This window comes from Falco punctatus, assembly GCF_963210335.1.
Source record: "Falco punctatus genome assembly, chromosome: 1".
NCBI classification, from domain to species: Eukaryota; Metazoa; Chordata; class Aves; order Falconiformes; family Falconidae; genus Falco; species Falco punctatus.
Genome location: NC_137580.1, coordinates 84,795,052 through 84,818,907, shown reverse-complemented (window position 1 = coordinate 84,818,907; position 23,856 = coordinate 84,795,052). Strand labels below are relative to the sequence as shown.

The following is a 23,856-nucleotide window of genomic DNA, read 5'->3' as shown; positions in this document are numbered from 1 at the left end:
CAGCTTGAGGGGAAAGAAACCCACCAACCACCCAAGAAAACTAACCAACCACCCCAAAAAAGGCAAAACAATACACACACACCCCAGGTTGTCTAGAAAAGCCTGGAAAGGTACAATTAGGTGCCAAGTATTCATGTTTACAGCAACTGTATCACGTGTAGGGCATGAAATCCAGCACATCCACAGCACGGACAAAAATTAAACAGCAAATTGAATGCCGTGATTCAATTCTCACTTAACAACGGCTGTAACAAGGGTAGGAAATGGAATTCCTTGACACAGTTGTCATGACAATACTCTTGAAAAATATCTGCCACAGGATAAACCCTCGCTGCCTCCACGTGACTACAGAGTGCCTGGGGCTGCTCGTCGTCCCCCATTAATGCAGCACTTTCCCTGTGATCGATTCCAGGACCGAACAATTACGCTCAGCTGCTGGATGCGAAGGCAGCAGATACCAATGGTTCCATTTACAATGCAGTTGCTATAATTAGTTTCTGAAACTAGCACTGCATTGGGAACTCCTCAAGCTGTATCATTATACATATAACGGGCTAATTGCAACGTGGTCACATTGTATTTCTTTTTTATACACATTTTTCATTGCTAATGTGCTTATTAAATAGTGACAAGTACAAACGTTTATTGTCGAAAAATTAAACGCAAATGCTATTACCATGCTAACAAAAAAACCCACAGAAAACAACAAAAACCCAAACACATAACCAACCTACCATATAATTTTTTTGTTACCACTACTTCGGTGCTGGTCTTCAGAATTACACTTCTAGGATGAAAATGCAGCATGTTCCTTGGAATATGAACTGTGATTAGACAAAGACAATAGTTTTACCCTTATCCTTACAAGTTGCATCATACATAGTTAACAAGTATAAATTATATATTCTCTACAGTATTTAATTATATATAACATAAAAGGAAGGCAGGAGAAGAAAGAAATGTGCTGTCTCTGCTGTTCAGTGTCAGCTTTAGAGAAATTTAAGAGCTAACTGGGCAGCAAGGAAAAAAAAAAAAAAGATACACGCTTTCATCCATGAGATGTCCTGCTAATTTACTTCCCCTCATTGACTTCATGGCAAATATGTTTCTAATAGCTCTTCCAAAATAGTGATAAACTTTACTGGTGTGTGATTTAGCTAGCACTGGTACATTTATTTGTGAAAATAAATAAAGGGGAGGAAAGAGAGGAGAAAAGCAAACTAGAAACACGAGAAAGGGCCCCACTGGGTGATGGGTTTGCCCCAAGAAGAAGAGGAATGAGTCACCAAGAGCAGAGCTCGGCCCAGAGTGTAACAGGCACAGTATCCCCTTGAATCAGCGCTTCAAGGGCAAAATGAGGCAGAAAGCCTCGCTCAGTTCAGTTCTGCAATAGCAATTCCAGTTAATCTGAGACAAAGCAGTGGCTTTAACATATAGATCCCCAAATCATGCTCAAAACAGTCCATTATCCTTCCCAGCAGATGCCCTCGCCCTGCCTGGCTCAGCCCAGGGGTCACCTTTCCCACTGTACCCTCACCGAGCAAACACACAAATGGCTTTAGCAAAGGGCTGCATTTGCATTCCCACTCGACCGGTGCGCAGGAGCCGGGTCCCAGCGCAGCAGGCACACACGCAGGGCTGGGAAGCTTGCCCTCACTGCCCTCACCCTGCTGCATGCACTGGTGCGCTCTGCCCTGCTGCAGGCTGCACGGAGCTTTAGGCAGAAACCTTGGGTGGTGGGGCCAGAATAAAGCACGGGCTGTCTGCATGGTGAAGCAGGATGCTCAAGAGACGTGACAGGGGCTGCGCTATGCAACCGCTGGATTAGTTGCAGAGATCAGTGTGTGTATGACAGCCAGTTTCGGGCTGGCCTCAGGGCAGCAGCTGAACGGCCCATCTTCACCAGGAATCGCTCCCCTGGACAAACTCCTGTGTGCCCATCACCAGGGCTTTGGGGCTGCTCACCCCTGAATACAGCACTGGGGAGCAGGTACCACGCACCACAAGACAGGTCCAGCCCTTTTCGCTTTAGGGCTCGGTTCAGGCAGCTTTAGCGCCTAGCAGCTCTCTGGAAACACCTTCCAACCGACCCTGCACTCACCGACCTCCCCATCGACTTTTTACTCACACACGAAGCTGGGAACCCAGCTGGCTCAGCCCCGCGGCAGGGAAGGGATGCTGGGGGGCAGAAGCACATCGCACCGCAGCTGGGTCTGGCCTGGTGACAAAAGCTGCCACTGAATTGCCTTGGACGAGAGAGTTACCATCTGATTTTCACCATATAAAGTCAGCTAGAAGAAAAAAAGCGCTTCCTTTTGCCACTGCTTTTGATGCTCCTTAGGGAAAGGCATGACCAGACCCTATAAGTTAACCTGTCTCAGGCACTTATAGACAAGTACATTTTCTTTTAAAGCTAATGCCAAATTATTTTTTCTTCTAATAGTTTTAATTATTTTTAACACCAGATTTGTTTACGCTTCCTTCTCCCCCGTCAAATCTCTTTCCCAACCCCTTCGTCATGTCACAGTCATTTTTCCTCACCCCCCACCATGCCTTTCCAAAGGCCAAGGGCTGCTCTCTGGTGGTTGCAGTTATTTGCGGCACCAGCAGCCTTAGGAGCCAGGGTCCTCCTCACCTCACACCCCTCTGCTTGCTCAGCAGAAAGCAGCTCCGCAGCAGCCCTGCACGAACAGCTACAGCGCCTCTTCTAAACCAGTCCAGCGCAGTAAGGGGAGGGGGGTTAGAAACCCCACAGCCCCTATTTCCTGAGCTCCTTTGTGCAAGGAGGGTTTGATTCACTGTTACAGTCCTTAACACGGGGCGAACAGGGCACTGGCTGCTGGCCGCCGCCTCCTCCTCCTCTTGCACAGGAATAAACACTTCAGCTACAAGGAAGAAAGGGAGGAGCAATATTAACTGCTCCAGGTTTCCACCGACGTGCAAGAAGTGTGGATCCTAGAGCTGAGGGAACTCAGGAGCAGTCTCTGCACATCACCCAGTTGCCTACACCTTCTGTAGAGGCTGGCAAAACCATCATTGTGTATCACTGGAAAAGGCATTGGCTCTCGCAGCGGCTCAACGCCTTTCAGCACGGTGCCATTGCACACAAGCAGATGGATGTGTGGGTTACAGGTGCAGGTACACGGGAAGCTTTTGAAGGAGTCCCAGCAGGTGAATTACCATTTGCATGGGACTAGATTGAAGCAACTGTTGGACAAGACAAATTACATATTCAGGCAACAGAACACCGTGCTTTTTCTATCTCAAAACCTGGGGCACGTAATTCCTGCTTAAGCCAGACCCAGTCCCTGACAGCTCTCCAACAGTGTACTTTGAAGTTAAGAGCAGATATTTATCTCATACATATAAATACCTCAGATGCTCAAAAAATGTTCCATACAGTAAGCTGAAAGTTCAATATAAAAATTAAACCAGGACTTCAACAACAAAAAATCCCCTAAAAAATAATCTTGTGCTTTCCTCAGACAATCTGAAACAACCTAGAGGAAAAATTATACTGTCCAGAGGCACAGTTCTCGTGGCTTGGCAATGCCCCATGTTTTTCTTGTTATAAATGAGTTGGCAAGACCTGCAGAGAGCAAAGCCTTTGCTGCAGACCTAACCAGGATGGGGTTAATGTGGGAACGCTTTCCAAAGATAAGGAAAACCCACCAGGTTACAACTGTTCCTCCAAGAAGCCTCTGGTTGGGCTAAGCACAAACTACAAGATGTGTGAGGTGACTGAGGGGAGATGCTGGAGCAGGGTGGGAGGGCTGCAACCAAAAATCAAAGTGTCAGCTCAACAACACACACCAGGCAATAAGGGCAGCATCTCTGAGGCGGTGACCTGCAGGTGGGCTCCTGCTCCTCCTCCTCAAGGTCTGAAGGCTTCTTGTCAGCCTGGGGCGGGGAGGGGCTGCTCTCAACACATCACCTTTAAGTGAGCCCATTTCAAGGTCACCAGCATGGTGTTCAGACAGAGCACGAGCTGGCCCAACAGCACTCTTGGTATTAAAAGGAAACAATCCATTAAACACACCTCTTGTTGTCCTCCCATCCTTGCCGGGGATGCGAGCTCACCTCTGGCAGCTCAGGGCATTAGTCATCAGCGTGGCATAATGTGACCTATGAGTCGGCGGCAGGGAGAGCGGGTACCTGCAAGCCTGCAATTTGGTAGCCATCAAATAGATGTGGATGGCTTGGCAGATCCAAAATTACAGTGCAAGTAGGAACTGAAGGTTTTACAGGGGAAATTATTATTGTCAGGGTTTTATGGAGAAAATAACCCCATAGAATGTATTTTAAGGTAGTAGTTTAGACAGGAGCATGATAACATCATAAACCATATGAAGAAAACTTGGGGCATTTAAAAACATCAGAGGAAAAACGAGAGTGAATTACTACTGTCTCGCCTTTCCTAGTTATTTGCTGTCTTAAATGATATGTGTGTGCCTGTGTGTGCATTTGTAAATATCTTTCTTTAATTCTTTTTAGATAGATTTTACAAATGGAAGAGCTCACAGTGTTGCTGTATTAAAGAGAAAAAACAAAAATCTGTGAGTGTTTACAAGCACTAGCCAGAGAGTACAAGTAACCACATCGCTACAGAAGATGAAGGATGCTATCACAGAGCAGCCCATCCATCTGGCTGCAGCCAGCAGGGCCAGCAAAGCTCCCTTTGAAAACCTCCCACCTCTCCTCCCTTGGATTTCAGAAGCCAACAGAGCCCTGCCAGAGCAGGCACATGCCCCCACGATAAGTAGGTTTGATTTGTTATGGGGATCTTCTCAGTGGGCCTTTATGCCTCAAAACCTGTGAGCGCTGCATCAGCACTGCCTCAACGGCAAGGGACAGGTGCCTGGGTACTGCTGAGGGCGGATGGCGAGGCCAGGAGGACACACCAGCGTGGTGCCCTGCTGCCTCTGCGCAGCAAACAAAGCACTGCAGGGTGCACACAGGCACAGCCTCAATTCCACCCTAAAGCACACTACCCAGTGTTGTCCCACACTGGGATGAGCCTTTGCTCTAACCCAGCACTGACCACGTCTCCCTCCCAGACCAGCTTTCCTAGAAGGTGGAAGAGGCAGACAGCGCTAAGCAGGGCTGCAAGCCACTCATCCACATGCATTTCAGCAGGGAGGCAGTCCTGTGTTCCGCAGCGCTGAGGTGGGCTACGCTCCATGTCTGCCATTTATCAGAATTAAATGCCATAAACACGTGTCCTTCAGCCAGCCTGGGAGAGGGACTGAACCGTCAGCGTTTCCTGAGCCTCGTTAACCAGACACACCATGCCAAGGGCTTCTGAAGGAAAGCAGAAGGTCTCTAACTGCACGGAGAAAGGCAGAGGGAACTCACCTCATCTTTCTGAGGGAGGAGGCTGGAAGGTGGCAGAAGAGCCTATTTTGGGAGCTCAGCTCCCTGGCTCTGCATACTGGCACATCACCAAAAGCTCATGTCTGACAAAAGAAGACATGAATGAAAGTCTAAAACATATTTAAGCAACTTTCTAGGAAGGGTTTTCTCTCCCTTTCAAAAATACAATTAGGATCCAGCACTGTTTTGAGACTGATCCAACATTTTAACTGCAAATCACCAAGTGGGAAGGTGATGAATGGAAGTGTCTGGCTAACACAGAGAGAGACAAAGGGATTTCACCCTTCATTGAACTTTAGCACCTTCCCAAGGTTTCTCTCTCAAAGTTCAGCTTTGTAACTTCTGCTGAAGTTTTGGATTACCAAGTCTTGCTTCTCAGTGCAGGATATGAGGACAAGGCAGAGCCAGGCATCTCCCGAGCATGTGAAGAGCTGTCCCCCACGGGTGGGCTGGCTGTGTAGGATGCTCTGCCTGCATCCCGTCCTTCAGCCTATCTGTCCCTCAGCCTATCCAGCTGTGGGCAGCCAAACCTGCAGGGTACAAGGTGCCAGCCTGGGAGGGTGTCGTGGCTTAAACCCGGCTGGTAACTAAGCACCACGCAGCTGCTCGCTCACTCCCCCTCACCCAGAGGGACGGGAAGGAGAATCGGGAAGGAGTGTAAAACTTGAGGGTTGAGATAAGAACAATTTAGTAATTGAACTAAAATAAAACAAAACCACTACTAATAATAATAACAACAGTAATAATTAAAAGGAGGGAGAAGAGGGAAGGAATTAAATTCAAAGGGAAGGGAGAAAAGAAACCAGGTGATGCACAATACAACCTCTCACCCCTGCTGAGCGATGCCCAGGCGGTCCCCGAGCAACAATCGGCGGCTCCCAGCCATCCCCCAGTTTATGTACCGAGCATGAGGCTCTGTGGTGTGCAATGTCCCTCTGGCTAGTTCGGGTCAGCTGTCCTGGCTGTGTCCCCTCCCGATTTCTTGTGCCCCTCCAGCTTTCCCACTGGCGGGGCCTGAGAAACTGAAAAGGCCTTGACTGAGCATAAACATCACCCAGCAACAACCAAAAACACCCCTGTGGTAGCAACACTGTTCTCACACCAAACCCAAAACACAGCACTGAACCGGCTACTGAGAAGAAAAAAAACTGTCCCAGCTGAAACCAGGACAGCCGGCAAAGCTGGAAAAGCTGCAGAGGCTCCCAGGGCAGCTCACCACCCTCCTCCTCAGCCACCCAGCAAGCCCACAGCTCATGGGCTCAGCAAAGTGCCGCACGGCTTTTGTGGTGTGGCCCCTTTGGAACTGGGCAGCAAACCCAGCCAGCACCCCCTGGGCTGCCTGTGGCGCCCAAACAAACACAGCGCAGGCAACTGCCAACGCGGTGTGAGCACAGGCATCCCTAGGTGTCCGGGCAAAACAGTTTCTCCCCAGCAAACAGATTCCTAGGTGGCGTAAGCCAGCCTGGATGCTGATGTCAGTGGGGCCATGCCAATTTCTATCATTTAAAGATCTACCCCAGACTATTTAACGAACAGGCAGGTCTCTGTCAGAGCAACTCCCAGCACATCTCCGTCAGCACAACACACCCTTTCCTAGGAAACTTGTCAGCCAGCAGTATGAGTTATTTCAATAGCTATATCACTTCAGCCAAGACCTCACCATCTGCTCTACCCTCTAATTACCAATGCAGAAAACATAATTCACAATCAAATCACATAAAAAAGGAAAGAAAATGAGCAATTAAAATGCACATTCTGCCAAGCAAATCAACCTTCTCTTCCCAGCCACACTGTACCCACTACTGCTCTTGCCTCTTACAGGCAGGGTCAGAATTAGTCCCAGACTACTGGAGACTTCAGCCCTGCTGCTTTCTCTGACAACAGCCCTCCAGGCTTGATCTCCTCATCTACAAGGGACTCTCTTCAGCTGGAGTGTGCTGTTTTATCTACTGATGACTTGCTAATCCTTGGGATAATTTTTTCCGAGGGAGCAACCTACCTTTCCAATGTACAGACGTATCTCCGTTATTTCCCGCTCCCTGCCTCTCTTCTGGGATACTCCTGGCTCACGAGTCAACAAAAACTTGAGGGTTTGGGGGGAACAAGCAAGGACTGAGGGTGGTGCATTTGCCAGCAAACACCCCAGGCTGAATCCATCTTTGGTGCGACGTCATTGCACTTAGTAAAGTTACCATCTACTCTGTAACGTGCATATTGAAACATACATTAACGTTCAGGCATCATGTATACTCTGTAAGTAACTCTAGCCTACAGGGACAATTCTTTGCACATTCAAAATTCAGGGCCTCCTTTGCTAACAACAGCTGATTTGGAAGGGCTGAAATCCAGCTCTAAGGCCAGAGTGAAGGAGGGTCCTTGGAGAAGGATGTTCTGCTGGGGAGAAACATTTGACCACTGTGCCTTACCCCCACGTACCTGACCCGTGAGTCCCTGGCTAGATCACACTGCTAAGTAATTTCATCTTTTTATTTTAAAAGCCTGCTCCAGTAACCTTCCTCCCCTGCTTACCTTCAAAGCTGCTCCATGAGATGCTCCTTGGCAAGGAGAGCGTGAGGCTTATATTCTTTCAGAAATGTTTTAGGGCTTCACAATAGTTTTACAATATCTTGCAGCAAAGTGGCAGGTGGGATTCTGGACTAATCGATACACTAAACAGAGCCAAGCGCCGGATCACTGATCTGAACTGAAAGAATAAATGGTAAATCAAAAGAACACAAAAGTACCATCAGTTCTTCAAAGCAAGAAGTTCTGTAACTTGTTCCGCAAGTAGTTTGGTTCCCAGATTTGCAGGCCTGTACTACGAGCTCAGCACAATAAAAGGAGGAAGCATTTGTCTTGCTGCACCAGATGCTGTGCCTGAGGAGGAACTGCAGTCCCCGTTGCTGCTGTGGGTGATCACAGCTGCAGCTCTTGCCCAGCTGAACACAGGCAGCCTGAGCCAAGCGTGGGGCTCGGGCAGCTCTCCCCAGCCCAGTTCCCAGCGCTGCGTTTGCCTCCCCTGGCCTGGGTCTGCCCTTCACAAACCAGAACCGTGTGATGTTACACGAGGGGTACTGGATGCATGCAGCAGCCCAAGGTCCCTGCAGCTGGCTGGTGGTGCATCACGTCGAAGGCAGCCGCGCAGCCTCCTCCCTCAGGAAGCAGCATTTGCCATCAGGCACGCAGCAGGCTTCTCTGGCGATCAGCAATGGGGCCGAGAGGAGTCACAGCTCTCAAGTGGCCTCAGAACCATGACAAGGCCTCACCCAAAAGCCAAGGGTCACATCATCGTTGCTGGCAGATGGGAGCGGTGGCCAGGAGGTTGATTGGGCCATTACGCAGCTTGCCATTAAGGGACCAATGACCAGCTGCCTGGCTGTAAAACCTGTGATACGCCGCTCCATGTGTGGGAGATGAGCCAAAGGGGAGGCCAGCAGCCCCAGCGGTGGGCACCAGCTATCCTGGCTGCTCAGGAAGCGCATTGTGAGCCCCTATTCTTCTCTCCTTCACAGCCACAATCTTAAATCAGGACTTGCAGGGGCACCCTGCTGACCCAAGGAAACCAAAGAGCTCTGAGCACGGAAGAAGGGACCTGCCCTTCCCATTTTCTTAACAGCCCCTGTGCCAAGGCAATACCCATCACCTATTACCACACAAGTCTTTTTTTTTTTTTTTGCTACTCAGAGATTATAAAAGCCAAACAAAAGACATGCAACAAGTTATAAATTCAGAGGAGATCTCTTTACATGCTAAACTGCAGCTGAACTGTAGTAACGGTTGTTATACAGAAACAGCCATAAAGCTATAATGTGGATCAACACATTTTATCACAGCCATTCAACAAAACACTGAATCCGTGCAGCTTAGCTATTACCTTTCTACAGCTATGAAAGATTTACCATAGCTTCAGCTTAATCTAGAATTTTATTATGTAGTTATTTTAATCTCACTTTATTTTATCACTGCTTGGAGTCCTATTATCAAACTAAGATCACGTTTGGATATAGTAGTAATGAATAATGTTGGAAACAGCTAAAACAGACAGAATCCTGCTCTGTTTTGCCACACGACAGAAAACCAGCAAGCGAGCCTTTACAATGAATTATAGAGTGATAAAGGGGTAGCTCCTGCTGGGGGGCTGGGATGAGTGTTTACCTGGGTGCTGCCGGCTCCTCGATATCTAGTGCCTGAGCATCTCGTCCACCATCAGGCTGAAGGGCAGGAGAGACCACAAGACTCTTCTCTAGGCCCATGGTGGGATGCTGGGCACGGGCCTGACGTTCAGCTGCTCTCGCCCACGTTTGCTGAGGTGAAGCACTTGTTCGGGTGGACGGACAGACCCGCGCCAGACGGTCCCTCTCCCCTCCTTGCCAGTCCCGCTGCAGGCAGGCTGGGACGCTCACCTGCAGACAGCTTGACAGGGCTCCCACAGACTGGCGGAGGCACCTGGTGGGGATCTGACCCCGCAGGCCGGGGCCCGAGGTGTGCCCGGGCTGAAGGAGCCCCCAGGCACCGGCTGGACCCCAGGGCTGCGCCGCTGCCCGTGGGGGTCCTGCCGAGGCCTCCGGGGGAGCGCCCCCCCCCCCCCCCGCCCGCTCCCCCCGGCCCAGCCCCCCTCAGCCCGCGCCCCCAGCACCCCCCCCCGGCCCCCCTCAGCCCGCGCCCCCAGCCCCCCCCCCCGACCCCCCTCAGCCCGCGCCCCCCGGCCCGCTCCCTCAGCCCGCGCCCCCAGCCCCCCCCCCCGGCCCCCTTCAGCCCGCGCCCCCAGCCCGCTCCCCCCAGCCCAGGCCCCTCAGCCCGCGCCCCCGGCCCCACGCGCCGCCCCTCACCTGCCGCCGCCGGGTCTCCGCACCAGCCGCGCCTCGCCGGGCCCAGCGGCTTCAGGCCGGGCCTTACGGGCACGAGGGCGAAAGGCTCCACCAGCGGGCAAAGCCACCGCCGGACGGGCTGTCACCGCTCCCGGGCCGGGGCCCGCCCTGCCGCCGCCGGCGGGCGCAGCGCTGGGGGGAGCAGCCGGCCCCGGCCCCACGGGCCAGCCCCAGCCCCAGGGCAAAGGCAGCGCCAGCCACGCCGCGAGTGTCCCGGGAGCCGTGCCGTGCGCCCAGGCCCCCCAGCCCCTGCAGCGAGTGCCGGGGCCCTGCCCCCGCCGGCAGCCGCCCCCTGCCCCCGTGGCCGCCGCAGCCGCGGGCCGGCGCCTGGCCCTGCTGCCCCGCACCAGCAGCGGCACCATCCCGCGGGCCCCGAAGAGCGGTTTCCCTCGGGTTTCTCTCTTTTGTCTCTGCCCACATGCTCCAGTTCTCTTTTTAGAGATGCAAGCATAGCCCAAGGACAGGGCTAAGAAACTGCAGAAAAGCAATTCTTTTTATTCACAGACATTTCCTTCATAAACTACACTGAGATAGACTTTTGGCTTATTAATAGCAGTAAATCTCCAAGTCCAATAGACTTCAGTTAATGAATATTGATTACGATAGTGCTGGAGAAGGCTGGTGTCAGTCGAACCGAGATCCTGTAGCCCTCTTCGCCTGAGCTGTAAATTACCCGACAGCTCATTTGTTTTTCAAAACTAAGTAGTAGAAAACACAGGGGTTATGGCTGCATTGCAGTGTTCACTGTCTCAGGGCTGGGAAACCACCTTGATGCTAACAGCAGCTGGGCAGCGGGGCTAAGCGCTTTTACTGGGTTTTTTGTAAGCACTTGGAAGCCTGCAGACCTGGTCCCTTTGGAGCTACAACAGGATTTATCAGCTCCCTCAGTGTCCAGCTTCGGTACGCTGGGAGCAGCTTACACGCAAACCAAAGGGGCAGAGGTGGTTAAGACTTCCAAATACCCCCTTGAGATACCCAAATGTATGGTGTGAAAAGTGAGTTATTTTACACAAACAAGCTTAATTTCTTGGAGGACACCAGCCTGCAACCAAGCATACTTCTGTCCCACTGTGCTGGAAGAGGACAGGCACTGACCCTGCCCCAGGACAGAGCTCCCTTTACCTGGGGCAGGCCTGCCCTGGCCCCTGGCTGTCATTTGCACTTTTCCATCCATTTACAGATGTAAATGTACACTTCCCTCCATTCCCCCATGAGCAGTTTGAAGTAAGAATCTAAGCTGATTAACACAAACAGCATGATCACCAGGACCTTTGACTCACAAGATAAAGCTCATCATGCTCTTGATGAGTGGCTCTGCCTTTTACCTTCAAGCTGGGATGACTTTTAAATGACTTTAAATGAACGCAAGCTCAGGAAAATAAACCAAGGGCAGTCCACTGCAACACAGGCAGACCTTATCACTATCTTCTGGCGGGGGAAGGAGCCGGTGATGGGTGGGGAGGCTGGGGGACTATGCCAGTGTTTTCATAAAACTATCTTTTACGCTCACTGAAATAACCCAACAACAACAAAACCCCAGAATAGCTGTCTCCCCCCCTCCAAATCTGATAAAAATCAAATAATAACAGGAGTGACTTATGCGCTCTCTGCCTGGTACTTCAATCTGGCCTTCCAGTTAATACACACTATGATTAAAGCATCTATAATCTCCAGTCTGTGGAGACCTGTAGAGCAGTAGCAGCAGCAGGTGTGCAGCCTGATAAGGGTTGTTCACTCAGTGCAGATGAAACTTTTAATATTTATAACTGTGGGGTTTTTTTTCCTGATGCTTCCTATGGAGGGGAGAGGGGTGAAAGATTAAAGATAAAAGTTTGATGAAAGACCAGGTGGAATGTTTTCCCAAGGACAGGCAGGGACTTAAAGCTATCTCCACCTGAGAGCTGGTTTAAGAACGCCACTTAAGACAAGTGCAGCAAATGCAGCGTCGGAGAGGGGGGATGAAGCCTCTGGAAGACCTTCAAGGCTTGTCTAAGGTGCACCCAGGCTGTAAGCTGTAAGGTTCACTGAGCTGTCTGTGGTTTGTCTTCTCTGCACCCAGCACAGTGGGGCTGTGCCTGAGACTGCAAGGCATCACCACGAAAGAATTAAGTCACACCAGGTCACCTGCACATACTTCAAGTAAAGTGCTTACAGCATTCCCAGCTCAGCACTGAAATATGCCCAGATCTGAAAACACACTTGTGTCAGCCTGACCCTCCATCTCAACATCAGTGGGAGCTGCAACAGCCCGTACACAGGGCGCTGGGAATGCACCCAAAAAAATAAATTGTATCTTGCTCCAATCAAGTCACCATTAATTGCAGTACAGTATTTAGGATCCATGGCTGGTGAAACACTGAAGATGCTGGTGTCTTCACAGCCTTCCTTGCGAGAAAAAAAAAAAAGCCATTCCCAGCAGCATCCGTTTTCCGGGTGCATGGATCATTTGTCTGTGGCCGCCTGGTCTCGGAGGCACAAGGCTCTGCCCACAAGGCAGCAGCAGGCCCTAGCAGAAGGCAGAAGCTGCTGCTTTCCACTACTCCGCACCAACGCAGTCTGCCCCATGTGTAGGGTACCCTTGCCTGGTGCCAGCAGACCCCAGGACGACAGAGGCACACAGCCTACGCAGCCCTTCGGGTGCCTTGTTGACACAAAGACACCACTCACCCTCTGCCCAGACCGAAGAACCCAACCACACTCCCTCATTTTCAACCCCATGAGATCTGGACTTGCCCCATGCTCAAATGGTTTAATATTTGTGCGTTAAAAAAGAACCCAAATGCTCCTGAGTATCACTATGATGAAAGATAAGAATGACACTGCCCATAAGTAATTTCAGACAGATATAACCCGGCCAACCCGAGTAAAACCAATATATATATTCATTCATTTTGATAGTCATTCATTTCACCTGAAAGATGGATGATACACTTACGTACATCTTTCAAAGGTAGCTATGTGGTCCTCATGACTATAGCATCAAAGCACTCCAAAATGTTTAGCAAACACATACATACAACCTACATGTGATACAGGGAGATATATTTCAGAGCTGAAATATAAGGCTTGGGTGGCCCTGAACTGAGGTCTCTCAAGTTGCATGTTACCATCTCAAGAAAAAAAGAAAAGCAGGCTGGCCAGGGAGGAGACAGTTTTTTCACCAGAGAACAACAAAGATTAAGACCTTTTTTTTTTTTTTTTTTTTTTTGGGGGGGGGGAAGGAAAAAATATGAATTCTGAAGAACACCCCACCTGAATTCAAGAGCATCAGAGGAAAGAAAGAAAGGAAAGGAGAGAAAAAAAAAAAAAAAAAAAAAAGAGGTAGAGCCAGTAGAGCTCTGTACTCTGAGGACATGACCACTGTTTGGAAAGCATGGAAAAAAACCTAACACTTAGCATCTCCAAGACACCTGCAGTTTTTCTTGAGTTAAACAGACTTGCCTGCCAGAAATTAGATTTCTTGGCCTCCACTTTCTTGACTGTATTTTTCTCCTCCACAAAACATAATTTCAAAAGATGCAAGTAGAGTTAAAGTCTAATGAGGTAACATTAAATGGTTGAAAATGATCACAAAAAAAAAAAAAAGTCCGGAGTTTATCTGCAGTCTTAATAAGGAGTTTCTCTCAAACTTACAACCTCAGGAGGAAACTGACCTCCACCACCACCTTATCAGGAATTTCTGCATGACTTCCGGAGCTATATGAAAAATCCAAATTAACAAAAGCACCTAGTATCAGCAGACTAGTTAAAACATTAGCACCTGGACAGACATTGGCCAGAGCTCCTATAACACTTGCAGGCTGCAAGCAAAACTACATCAAGCTGCTTATCATTCTGAAGCAAAAAAATCAAGGATTAGACATACATCCCACTGCGCATCAGTTGGCCTCCCCAGCTACAGCACTCACCAGGATTATGCTCATTTCCAAAGCTCACAAGCATTCCGACTCAAGCAACCTTACAGCATTAGATTGATATACATAAAGAAACATCAGCAGTACTTCATAGACTGGATTACTGAGCATCATCTACAAGTTGTTTTTGACAAACCACAGCTTTCAGTGCCTCAAGCATGGCAGTGTTAAGACAGCACATAGGAAGTTAAACATCCCCCTGAAAACATGAGTTTAAAATTGTATATAAAAAAATAGAGTATCATCAGGTGTTTACAGCTATGTATTGAAATCACTTGCTACAAACAGGTTGTCAGGTCCAGTATAAAAGTAACACATCTGAAAAATAACAGCAGTAGCCAGAGACCGCAGTCCCCCACAGTCCCACCAAATGGCAGCAAGATGGTCTGTCCCAGCAGTCACTGATCACAGCCCACACCAGCAGGTCTGGAGAAAAGGCTGGAGTGCCAGCAACAAACAAGTTCAGAAAACCCTGCTCTGAGGAAAATCCCTCTAAAATTATTAGATGACAGTATGCAAGAGTGAGAAACAAAGGAGAAGCCCATCTGTGGGTAGTGGCAAAGGCTGTTGAAGAAGGCTGCACCTTTCTCAAGCAGTCCAGCTCTCTCACACAGGGGATACTTCAGAGGCAGAACTGCCGAGCACAACATGAGAGCTTTGTGCATGTCCCTAAGATCAGTCAGCTGTGCAGATGTGTTTGCAAGAGACAACATCAATCTAAAGTGAAGTGCTCTGCAAAAATATCATTTTTCTTCCCAAACAAACCTCGTACTTGCTCAAACTCCAGGGGCACATCAATAGCCTTTTTCTTTACTTCTTTATCAAAAAGCTACAAAGAAAAAAAAACAAAAACAGAAGCTATTGGGAGAACTCAGTACAAGCTCTTCACCCTGACTGATACCACTGCTCACTCTAACTTCTCAAAAGATCCAGCAAATAAACCTTTCTATATAAAAGCCAGCCCTGTCACCACTGCTGCCTCACGCACTTTAGCAGATACTCTTCTGTTTTTTTCCCTGGCTCCGGGTAACCAAAAGCCAGTCTAGCTCCCTCCCTGGCAGCAAGGCTGATGAACAGGACACAGCTATTGTGACTAGGAACCAGCCTCCTTTCCTCTGGTTCCAATCATCCACAAAAGCAGAGCAACACTACCTCATAAGCCGAGAGCTCCAGAAGCCCTGATAGATCATCCTCAATCTCAGACAGAGAGTGGTTCAGGATAGCGGCTGCCTTGGCCACGTCTGGGTGATAATGGTTTTGTAGAGTCTGCAAAAGCAAGACAAACAGGAGACGGTCTAGTGAGCACACACATCCACCTGGATTCCCACGCAGGTAGCTGCTTCTTCGTTGGTCAAATCTTCAGTGAACATCAAATTCTGTCAGCAGCAGGTCTGCTGTACTGTGCTACAGAGTTTCAAGAAATCCTGATTTCAGCCATCTCACAAACACATCAAAAGGCGCCTCTCACCTGGCTCACATCCAGCTCAAGACAGACTGACCCCTCTGCAGCCCATGCCTACAATGCCTAGCCCAGCCCCCCTACCTCCCATAGCCGTGATGCCACCTCTGAGCTCCTGCACATTCTTGTTGCTGCTTCAGCCTCCTTACACAAAACCCTTATAGCATTTAAATGGAAAGCGGTAATTCTGGCACGACGGTTTTAGAACCATCAAAAGTAATTTAACCAATTTCAACCTTCATACAACATCCTACAAACGATCCAGGTGAAAGGCAAACATTACCATCTTCTCTAGCATGTTTAAACCCATTTCTGCAGGATGACCTGGCTGTGCCCAATTCATTTCCACCAGTGCTCAGCAAGGTCCTCTCTCCCCTCCAAAGCAAATAAAAAGCCTCACACATCTGCAGCTATTTAGTCTGTTTCAGCTGTTAATTGTATACTTTGCAGCTGCATGGTCAGGTGCATGCTCACAAGTCACCTACTGATTTCTCCAGTGTATGGAATCCTTTGTCTCTTATGCTAGGATAAAAAAGTATGCAGAGTAAAAGATCAGCGAGAAACTCATTTGCAAGACATATGCCAGCAGGCTGTTCTAAGTGGGACTGCCCGCTGCCAACATGCATCAAGGAAGCAGCAAGGGTGGAAGAAACCCATACCAGACACAGATGTTCCTTTTTAGCTGACATACCTGAATCTCCCAGAGCGAGCTCTCCAAAGCCCTGCTTTGAGACGGCTGCTCCTCCTCCATAATATACGGGTCTTCTGACATACCTAAGGAGATAGAGATACGGAGCTAATACCTCCTGCATGATGCACATAACCCCAAAGGGAACACAGAGACCCAGAGCAGAGCTGCAGCCAGAGCTGCTCCTTCCCAAGACATTTAGGGTCCAGGGACAAGCTGACACGTCCCAGCACGAGCCAGTAGTCGCTGCTGGCAGCACTACAGAACTGTATCGCTTTTAAAGAGCACACGAAGTAGGGCACAAAGAACTGGAATAGCCTGATGCAAAGGGCATCCCAGGCAACTTTGAAAGGCCACTGCTGATGTTCAACACCAGTCAGATAAATCGGAGAGATGAAGTAAACACTCAGGAGACTGCTGAGGCCCCAGTAGGGTCACCTACACAAACACGTTACAGACAGAAATTGAGGTCGCTGGTTTCTGTATTTGGTTTCCTTTTTCTTTACAATCTTGAGGCGAACAAGACAAGCTCCGTGTCTGGTACAGCTCTCCCAGTCCTTCAACACTCGGAGGCAGCCTGGGTCAGCATGCCAGGCTCAAAGCAACCTCCACCCAGGGAATCACAGAGGCAGCGGGGCCAAATGCAAGAGAGGAGCAGTGCAGGCAGTCAGAGAACCTGCAGGAGCAGCCTGCTGGCTTTCCACAATCTCAAGGGACAGAGGGATCCTTCTAAACCTCACAACTGGCACCTCCCCTTCTCCTTTACAGGAATCCTGCGTGTTTTGTTGTCTAAAGGCACCACACAAAACCCCGCTGGCCGCCTCCCCTCTCACCTGCTGGCCCATTCGGTCTGTGCACTAGCACACTGCACGCAGGGTGTCTCCGGAAGAGATTACAGATGAAGGGAATGATCATGAGCAGAGCCTCGGGAGGAGCAGTGAGGGCAAGCCGGGAGAGACGCTTTATAAATGCTGCCACCAGGTATGCCGGCAAGTGACTGTTGGAAAGGAGACAGAAGAAAACAGCACATAAACATCCCAGCAAGCGAGCCAGTAGCCTCACCAGTCCAAATGCTGTGCCAGGTTAAAGGTCAGCAGGGCTCTTTCAGATTTTTTGGGCTACGGAGCAAAGAGAAGCTCTAAGAATCCTGGTTTCAAGCAGTAACACAGGGTCTTGTGTGCCCTCTGGAACAAATGTGGGGGCATTTCCATTCCATGCATGAATAATCTCAAATCACGCCGCGATGCAATCCAGATGCATGGCACCACTCCAGGCACTCGCCAAGCACAGCTCTCGTACATGGTCAGTCACACAGCAGTCTTTATACCGTCCTTTTGTAAACTTCTGAGTATTTGACCAAGCAACTTTAATTATATTCTTCTACCATCGTTTTGAGGGTTTAATTAATACACAGGCCATGTTGTTAAATTTCCTTAATACCTCCAAGACTAAAGCAAGTACTGCAGCTGTTAATGGGAACATAAAGCTGCTGTAATGTAAATGTGCAGGATAGTTTGGGGTTTTTTACAGTAAAAATGCAAACTTTTAACAGCAATCAGCTTATCTGGGCACCTTCCTCAGGTCAGAAGTGCTGGGATGAAAAATGACAATTTTCAGCCCCTCAGCCTTCAGCCCTAGAGCTCGCTACACCTGCAAGGCTCAGCAAAGCCACCCCACAGGACACCACCTGTCAGACCTTGTTACTCTCTCCACAGTACACTATGAATACAAGGGGGTTGGTAGCTAGTGCTGAACTGTAAAGCGTTACTCTTGGTTTATTTTATAACATATGACGGCAACTATATGACCAGCTGCTTATCTAGTTTCTTCCTTGTGTACAATGAATTGACAGCATAAAGACAGACTGTCAAACACTTTTTATTTCAATGTTAGATGTCTGCAAAAGGTCATCAGTTTATGAACAGCTTTATGATCTATAAAAAGCCTGCAAATGTTACTTTTCCATATTCATAAAGGTAGACAAAAAAATCATCACTTTCAGCCAAAGTAGAACACAGATCAAAATACATCCACAATCACTTGCAGATCAAACTCAGATAACTAACCGCATTTTTACTTTCTGAAACTAGATGGCTGTGAGGCAAATCTTCAAAAAACATCACATGAAAAATTACACAACACTACGGTAACACTCTTGGATCCAGTTTTCTTGGTAAAAATTAATCTAATCCAGTAGGCACATTGAATACATTACATCCAGACATGTGAGGCACTGTTCAAGAACAGTCTCTGGCCAGCAGAAGAGCAAGAGGAAAATACATGAACATACATAATAAAGATGCTACTTACGATGAAGACAAAAACAGATCAGTCAAATGGAAAAAGCGGGCTCGGTACTTCACGTGATATATAGAAGGATCTAAAAGACTGTACAGCTTTTTGTAAAAGTCAGGATATTCCCTGTTAAAAAAGAAGAAGGAAAAAAGCCAACATCCATTAGTGGCGTACAATGGGACTACACTGTGTCTACACGTTTCTGTGCTTTCATTAGAGACCATCCCAGACCACTGCTGCGCTCTGTTTAGCTTTCTTGGGCTTCTCTCTACAGCCACCACTTGAAAACAAGCTGTAACGTGAATTTATGGCTCTTGCAGTGGCCAGCCATTTTCAGGATGTGAAGCTACATTCACCGACTGCAAACGGTACAGTGAAAGGCACATCAAAGACTACAGCTTCACTATGTAATCAGATCAATGGAAATCAATTTTCAAGTGCTGAGCAACCACAGCCTGGAGAAGAGGATATTTAGGCTCAGCTGAAAAAGAAAAAAAAAAAAAAAAAAAAAGGTCAGACTATCAAAAGAGCTCGGCATCCAAACAGCTGAGCCTCTTGTGCAGAGTTTGGCTTTCTCAGGGGGGAATTTTAAAGCCTAAAGGTGCAGAGAACCCATTTCAGTTCCTTCGCATAAAGATCTAAATGCAAAAACCCATGTTACTTTAAACAATATGCTCTTTTTACTTACAGATTATGCTGATGAATCAGAATAAATAATCCATTTAAGGCTAGAAGACTGATTGCTCCACCTGTAAGAAAGCAGGCAGGTATCAACACAATAAACATTAAAAAAACCCCAAAACATAAAAATCAGCTTCTAGATGTTTCTATTATAAAACTTTCCCAGAAGGAACACAAAACTAATGAGTACCCGAAATCAGTGCCAGCATGATGGCTGTATCGTAATTTCATCTAAAACCTTCCAAAGGCTCACAAGTTTCTTACAAAGATTCAGCGGTGGTTTAGAACAACAGACTCCAAAAGACTGAGACACAAAAACATGCTGCTCTAATCACCCAAGAAAGCCACACTGGGGAGGCGCAGGTCTCCTCAGAAAGGCCATTTCTGTAAGGAATCCATGCATCCTGTGTCCAGATGCAGCCCAGGGATCAGCAGCGCTGCTGAACTGTATATTTACACGAAATCCTTTCAATATTCCACTCTTCCTAAGTCTTAAATATGATTTTCCTTACACACAAGGAGCAACACCACTGATAAACGCAGGCAAAAACATCTCACAACGAAGTTCACCCTAGCTCCTTAGCTTCATCCCAGCCAAAAATACATCTGTTTCATCACTTGGGCTGTGGTTCTGCATCCAGCAGACTTCCCAGGTCGGTCTGCAGTGTGCCGCAGGTACGCATCACAAAGGACAAAAGCCTGTTTTCACTCACCTATGCCATAGGCCACTGTCAAGAAGTCTATCATGAGAGTGGGTTCATTCATGTAAGGCAGGATGGAGTCATGCATAATAACAAGAACTTTTTTGTAAAGGCCAGCGGGTAGCTGTGAAGGATGAAACAATACAGTGAAATAACCATTGCAGGGAGAATGCAGAGCGCAGCGGCAGCCCACAGCTGTTCCCAGTGTTCTCAAATGGGAGAGTTTACAAGTGACACCTGACAATCAAGTTCATTCAAAGTTCAAAGAAGCAGGTGCTCACAACTTGTCATCTTGGGGGGAAAGTCAACAGCAAAAAGACTTGGGAACCTTCAGCTTATGAACAGAGGTGGTCACACTGCAGGTCACCAATCATGGGCTGACTTGTTTAAGGTGCAAAAAAAAGGCTGAGAGTAAGGAGAAGAAATAGACCATATATGAAATCATGTTTCGTAGCAGAAGAATGATCCAGCAGAAATGGGGACTGGGCTGCTCCCACCCGACACTGAAAGCATAGCAGGGTCCTACCAGGACCTCCAAGCAAGGGCAGCCGTAGCCTCTAAGGATTAGTAATTGAACAGTGATACAGACTGGTGGCAGAAGTAACACTCACCTTGTGCTTCAAAAAACTGAGCCACATTTTTTCAAACGCCTGCTTGTGTGCCTTAAAAAAGAATTGCAAATGGTGAATTAAAACAGGCTAGCATAGACCTTTTAGATAGATACAATTTCAGCTCTGAAGTATCACATGAACAGCTACCTGCAGCTTCGACACTTTCAGTTCTTCCCAGTTATCTAAGAAGAAAGGGAAAACAGATACCGAACTTGAAACGGATATTTAAAAACAATTAAGATGACCCTTTTATACTTAGTTCTTTGATACCCTAAAAATCTGGGCTGAAGTCCACGCCTTGATACAAGGCCATGACAGACCCCACTATAGATTGAGGAATATAGATTTTGCAATAGTGTTTGGAATCACTGTGATCACAGCAGCTGACATTTTTCATTAGCAAATAATAACAAAGTCTTCACACAGTAAGAATCTCAAACCTCATTTTCCTTTCCATACGTAGTTCATCACGTGGAGCTTACTAACCTTGCTTCACCAGAAATTTGACCATGTCACTCTCTTTGTTCGGCATGTTAATGGGCGAAATGAGGGAAAACACATTCTGCTGGTAAAATGGTAGCGGCCTCTGAGAAAAAAAGCATATAATCAAACATGAAGCAAGGTCCACAACAGATCGCAAAATGCTGGACTTTAATATTGCCCTATTTCCCAAGCACTGAATATATTTAAGAAAGAAAAAAATGCTGATAGCTAGTCTACATACTGGTATATTCTCTATTGCTGCTTCAGCCTAGACTATCATTTGCTTGCCTAACACAAAACTCATCTCCAAACCAACTGTGGTTTAACAGAACTGGTGGATCTGATTAAAAACAATTCTTCTTCTGTACCAGAGACAGAACAGCATTAGAAGCTCCGTGTGGGCTACCCAAGCTGCAAAGACTTGAGTAAAGCAGCAGCTACAGCCTAGACCAGAAGGATGTGCAGTAACAACCGTACACATCTTGAACCACTTCCTATTTCAGACTAAAGGCAGTCTTAGCGTAACCGACACACGCTGTCAGCAAGAAAAAGATTGAAGAAACAATTCCTTCAAGTGGGCACACTCCTCTCTCTTGCTTCCGAGGCCTTTCCATACACTGCCAGTCCCTCCCCACTTCACACACAAGATAGGTGTTTCAGAGCAGTTTATCCAGACCCGCCCCAACAGTAACAAGGTTACCTCTTTCGTCTTTTGCATGACTTGTGCGATACTCCCAGTGACCGCCTTTATGACAAAGTACCGAACGTCATCGTACTCCATGTATTCTTGAAAGCGAGAAATCAGGAGCGAAGCATCCTCGTTTATGGGAAGTAAACCATCAACGACTACCTAACAAAAGGTTTGTAAAGGAAAGCAACAGGTCAGTCTCTGACAGTACTGGAGCAGTCAGCAAGCTGTGGGGGCTGAGGGCACCCCCCATCCCTCCAAAAAGCAGCTAGCCGGGCTGCATGTTGCTTGCCCCAGAGCAACGTTCACAAGCCATTCTGGCCGGCCCGCCTGACCTCCGGGATGAGCCCCTTCTAGCAGAGACAACGACGCGGTGGCTGAACCTGGGGCAGCGCTCTCCCTCTATCTCCCATCCCCTCCAAGTGAGGCTAGGCACCCCAAAACGCCACCACAGACCCAGTGCCCCACAAACGCTGGGGAACGCGGCTCGAACCTCTGCAGGGCAGCTGGTCCCACAGGTGTCCCCTCACCAGGGACAGGCGCTGCCGGTGCCCTCTCTAGAGCCCAGCCCCCCTGCACCGAAGCCCTCCCAGACCTCGGCCCTGAGCCGGGCAGGACGGCAGCCACCCGGGGAGCCCTGCGGCCGCGCTCACCTTCAGCCGCTCCCGCGGGAAGGTCCGGCTCCCCTGCGGCTCCGCTGCCACCAGCGGGTGCTTCGCCTCCAGCTCCACAAACCTCATGAGGGTGCAGAGCGCCAGTTCCTTTAAAATAGAATAACAATAAAAAAAAACCAAAACCTCCCGCCTCAAGGAGGGCAGCAGGACTCACCCCGACGGGGGCAGCTTCTGGCGGCCGGAGAATGAGCGAAACGTCCTTCCCGGGGCGGCCCAGCACTGCCCCCCCGGCGGGGCAGGGCCCCCGGTAACCGCTGGGGCAGCGCAGGGCCCCGGGCAGGGCCGCCGCGGCGGCTCGGGCCTACCTTGAGGCGGAAGGCGCCGTGCCCCATCAGCTCGGCCAGGCCGGCCACGCACTCCTGGTAGCGGTGCCGCATCCACGCCTTGTACTTGTCCTCGGCGCTGCCGCTCCCTGCGGGGCGAAGGCAGGCGCGGCTAGAGGGCGGCTCCGGCCCGGCCGCCCCCGCGGCACCCCCGGCACTCACCGGCGAGGCAGGCCTCCTCGGCGGGCAGCGGCCCGGCCAGCAACTCCCCGCGCTGCAGCAGCGCCCCGAAGAGCCGGCCGCAGGCCCGGGCGGCGCACGCGGCATCCTCCTCGTCCTCCCCGCCCTGCGGGACAGGCGGCTGTGAGGGGCGCTGAGGGGCGCGCAGCGGCGGCCCCGCGCCCCCCGCCCCCCCCGGCCCGCACCAGCAGCTCCAGCAGCTCGAAGACGCGGTTGGCGCTGGCGCGGCTGCCCAGCACGGCCTGCACGCAGGCGGCCACGGCGGCGGCCCGCGCCATGCTGCCGGCGTGGAGGGCGGCGCGCGGGGGAGGGACTGGCGGCAGCCCCGCCCACAGCCGCTCCGCTCCGCCCACAGCCGGGGCCCCCACGAGCGCTCCACCCGCGGCCGCCCCGCCCCCCCGGTGGCACCGAAGGCAGGGCGGGGCGGCGGCACCGAACTGCACGCGGCAGCACACCTGCAGGTGGGACACGCGCCCCTGCTCGTCCTGCCGCCTCACGGCCTACCGCTTGCGCGTCAGGTACTTACACATCGGAGCTATTGCACACGGAACCATCGCCGCCCCGCGCCCCGAGCGAGGCCGGCACAGCGGCGTGGCCGGCGTCTGGCCCCGCGCTCCCGCAGGTACGAGCCGACACCCCGCAGCGAGCCGGGGCGAAGGCAGCGAGACTGCGGGACCCCCGCCGCCCCCCCCCGGCGCAGGCAGCAGCCCCCCGCCTGCGGCCAAGGCGAGGCGCAGGCAGCAGCCAAGCGGTATAAACCAGAATGAAACCCCAGCGACAAGCGAGGAAGGTGCTCCCGTGCGTGAGCCCGCCGCAGGGGCCGCACCGTCCCGCCTAACGGACGTACAGGGGGCAGGAACGAGAGATACGCTCCCTTGCCTTGGCACAGGCTCCCCTCCTAAAAGAGTCAAAAGATCA

The 23,856-nt window shown here is 49.9% G+C and overlaps 1 protein-coding gene and 1 long non-coding RNA gene across 20 annotated transcripts in view; both read right to left on the bottom strand.

The window, feature by feature from the left end:
• The window catches only part of LOC308057923, a 44,607-nt gene extending 34,638 nt beyond the window's left edge, over positions 1 to 9,969 (bottom strand). For 13 of the 19 annotated variants that reach the window (XR_013925528.1, XR_013925529.1, XR_013925531.1 and 10 more), the window contains exons 1-2: positions 7,903 to 9,522; positions 735 to 7,573 (exon numbers count right to left, since the gene is read on the bottom strand). This is a non-coding gene — a long non-coding RNA (uncharacterized lncRNA). The other 6 variants (XR_013925526.1, XR_013925542.1, XR_013925543.1 and 3 more) reach the window with 6 other exon arrangements.
• A 3,131-nt stretch (positions 9,970 to 13,100) lies between these two features.
• NOC4L (nucleolar complex associated 4 homolog) lies at positions 13,101 to 23,265 on the bottom strand. The gene is made up of 15 exons (XM_080406700.1): positions 23,124 to 23,265; positions 22,921 to 23,044; positions 22,741 to 22,847; positions 22,415 to 22,522; positions 21,774 to 21,923; positions 21,077 to 21,176; positions 20,738 to 20,772; positions 20,591 to 20,641; positions 19,992 to 20,103; positions 19,286 to 19,346; positions 18,613 to 18,723; positions 17,136 to 17,299; positions 16,306 to 16,388; positions 15,308 to 15,421; positions 13,101 to 14,984 (listed from the first exon to the last, which is right to left on the bottom strand). Exons 1-15 carry the CDS (start codon positions 23,214 to 23,216, stop codon positions 14,868 to 14,870), a joined length of 1,530 nt encoding a protein of 509 aa, XP_080262826.1. The 5' UTR covers positions 23,217 to 23,265; the 3' UTR covers positions 13,101 to 14,867.
• Between the last annotated feature and the right edge of the window lie 591 nt (positions 23,266 to 23,856).

What these genes read in the sequence shown, in the direction of transcription:
- NOC4L (XM_080406700.1), bottom strand. Translation starts at nt 23,216, where the DNA reads ATGGCGCGGGCCGCCGCCGTGGCCGCCTGCGTGCAGGCCGTGCTGGGC. An exon ending in TCATGCAAAAGACGAAAGAG is followed by an intron (nt 21,177 to 21,773) that starts GTAACCTTGTTA and finishes TTTTTTTCTCAG; the next exon opens with AGGCCGCTACCATTTTACCA. An exon ending in TCAGTTTTTTGAAGCACAAG is followed by an intron (nt 20,104 to 20,590) that starts GTGAGTGTTACT and finishes CATCCTTCACAG; the next exon opens with CTACCCGCTGGCCTTTACAA.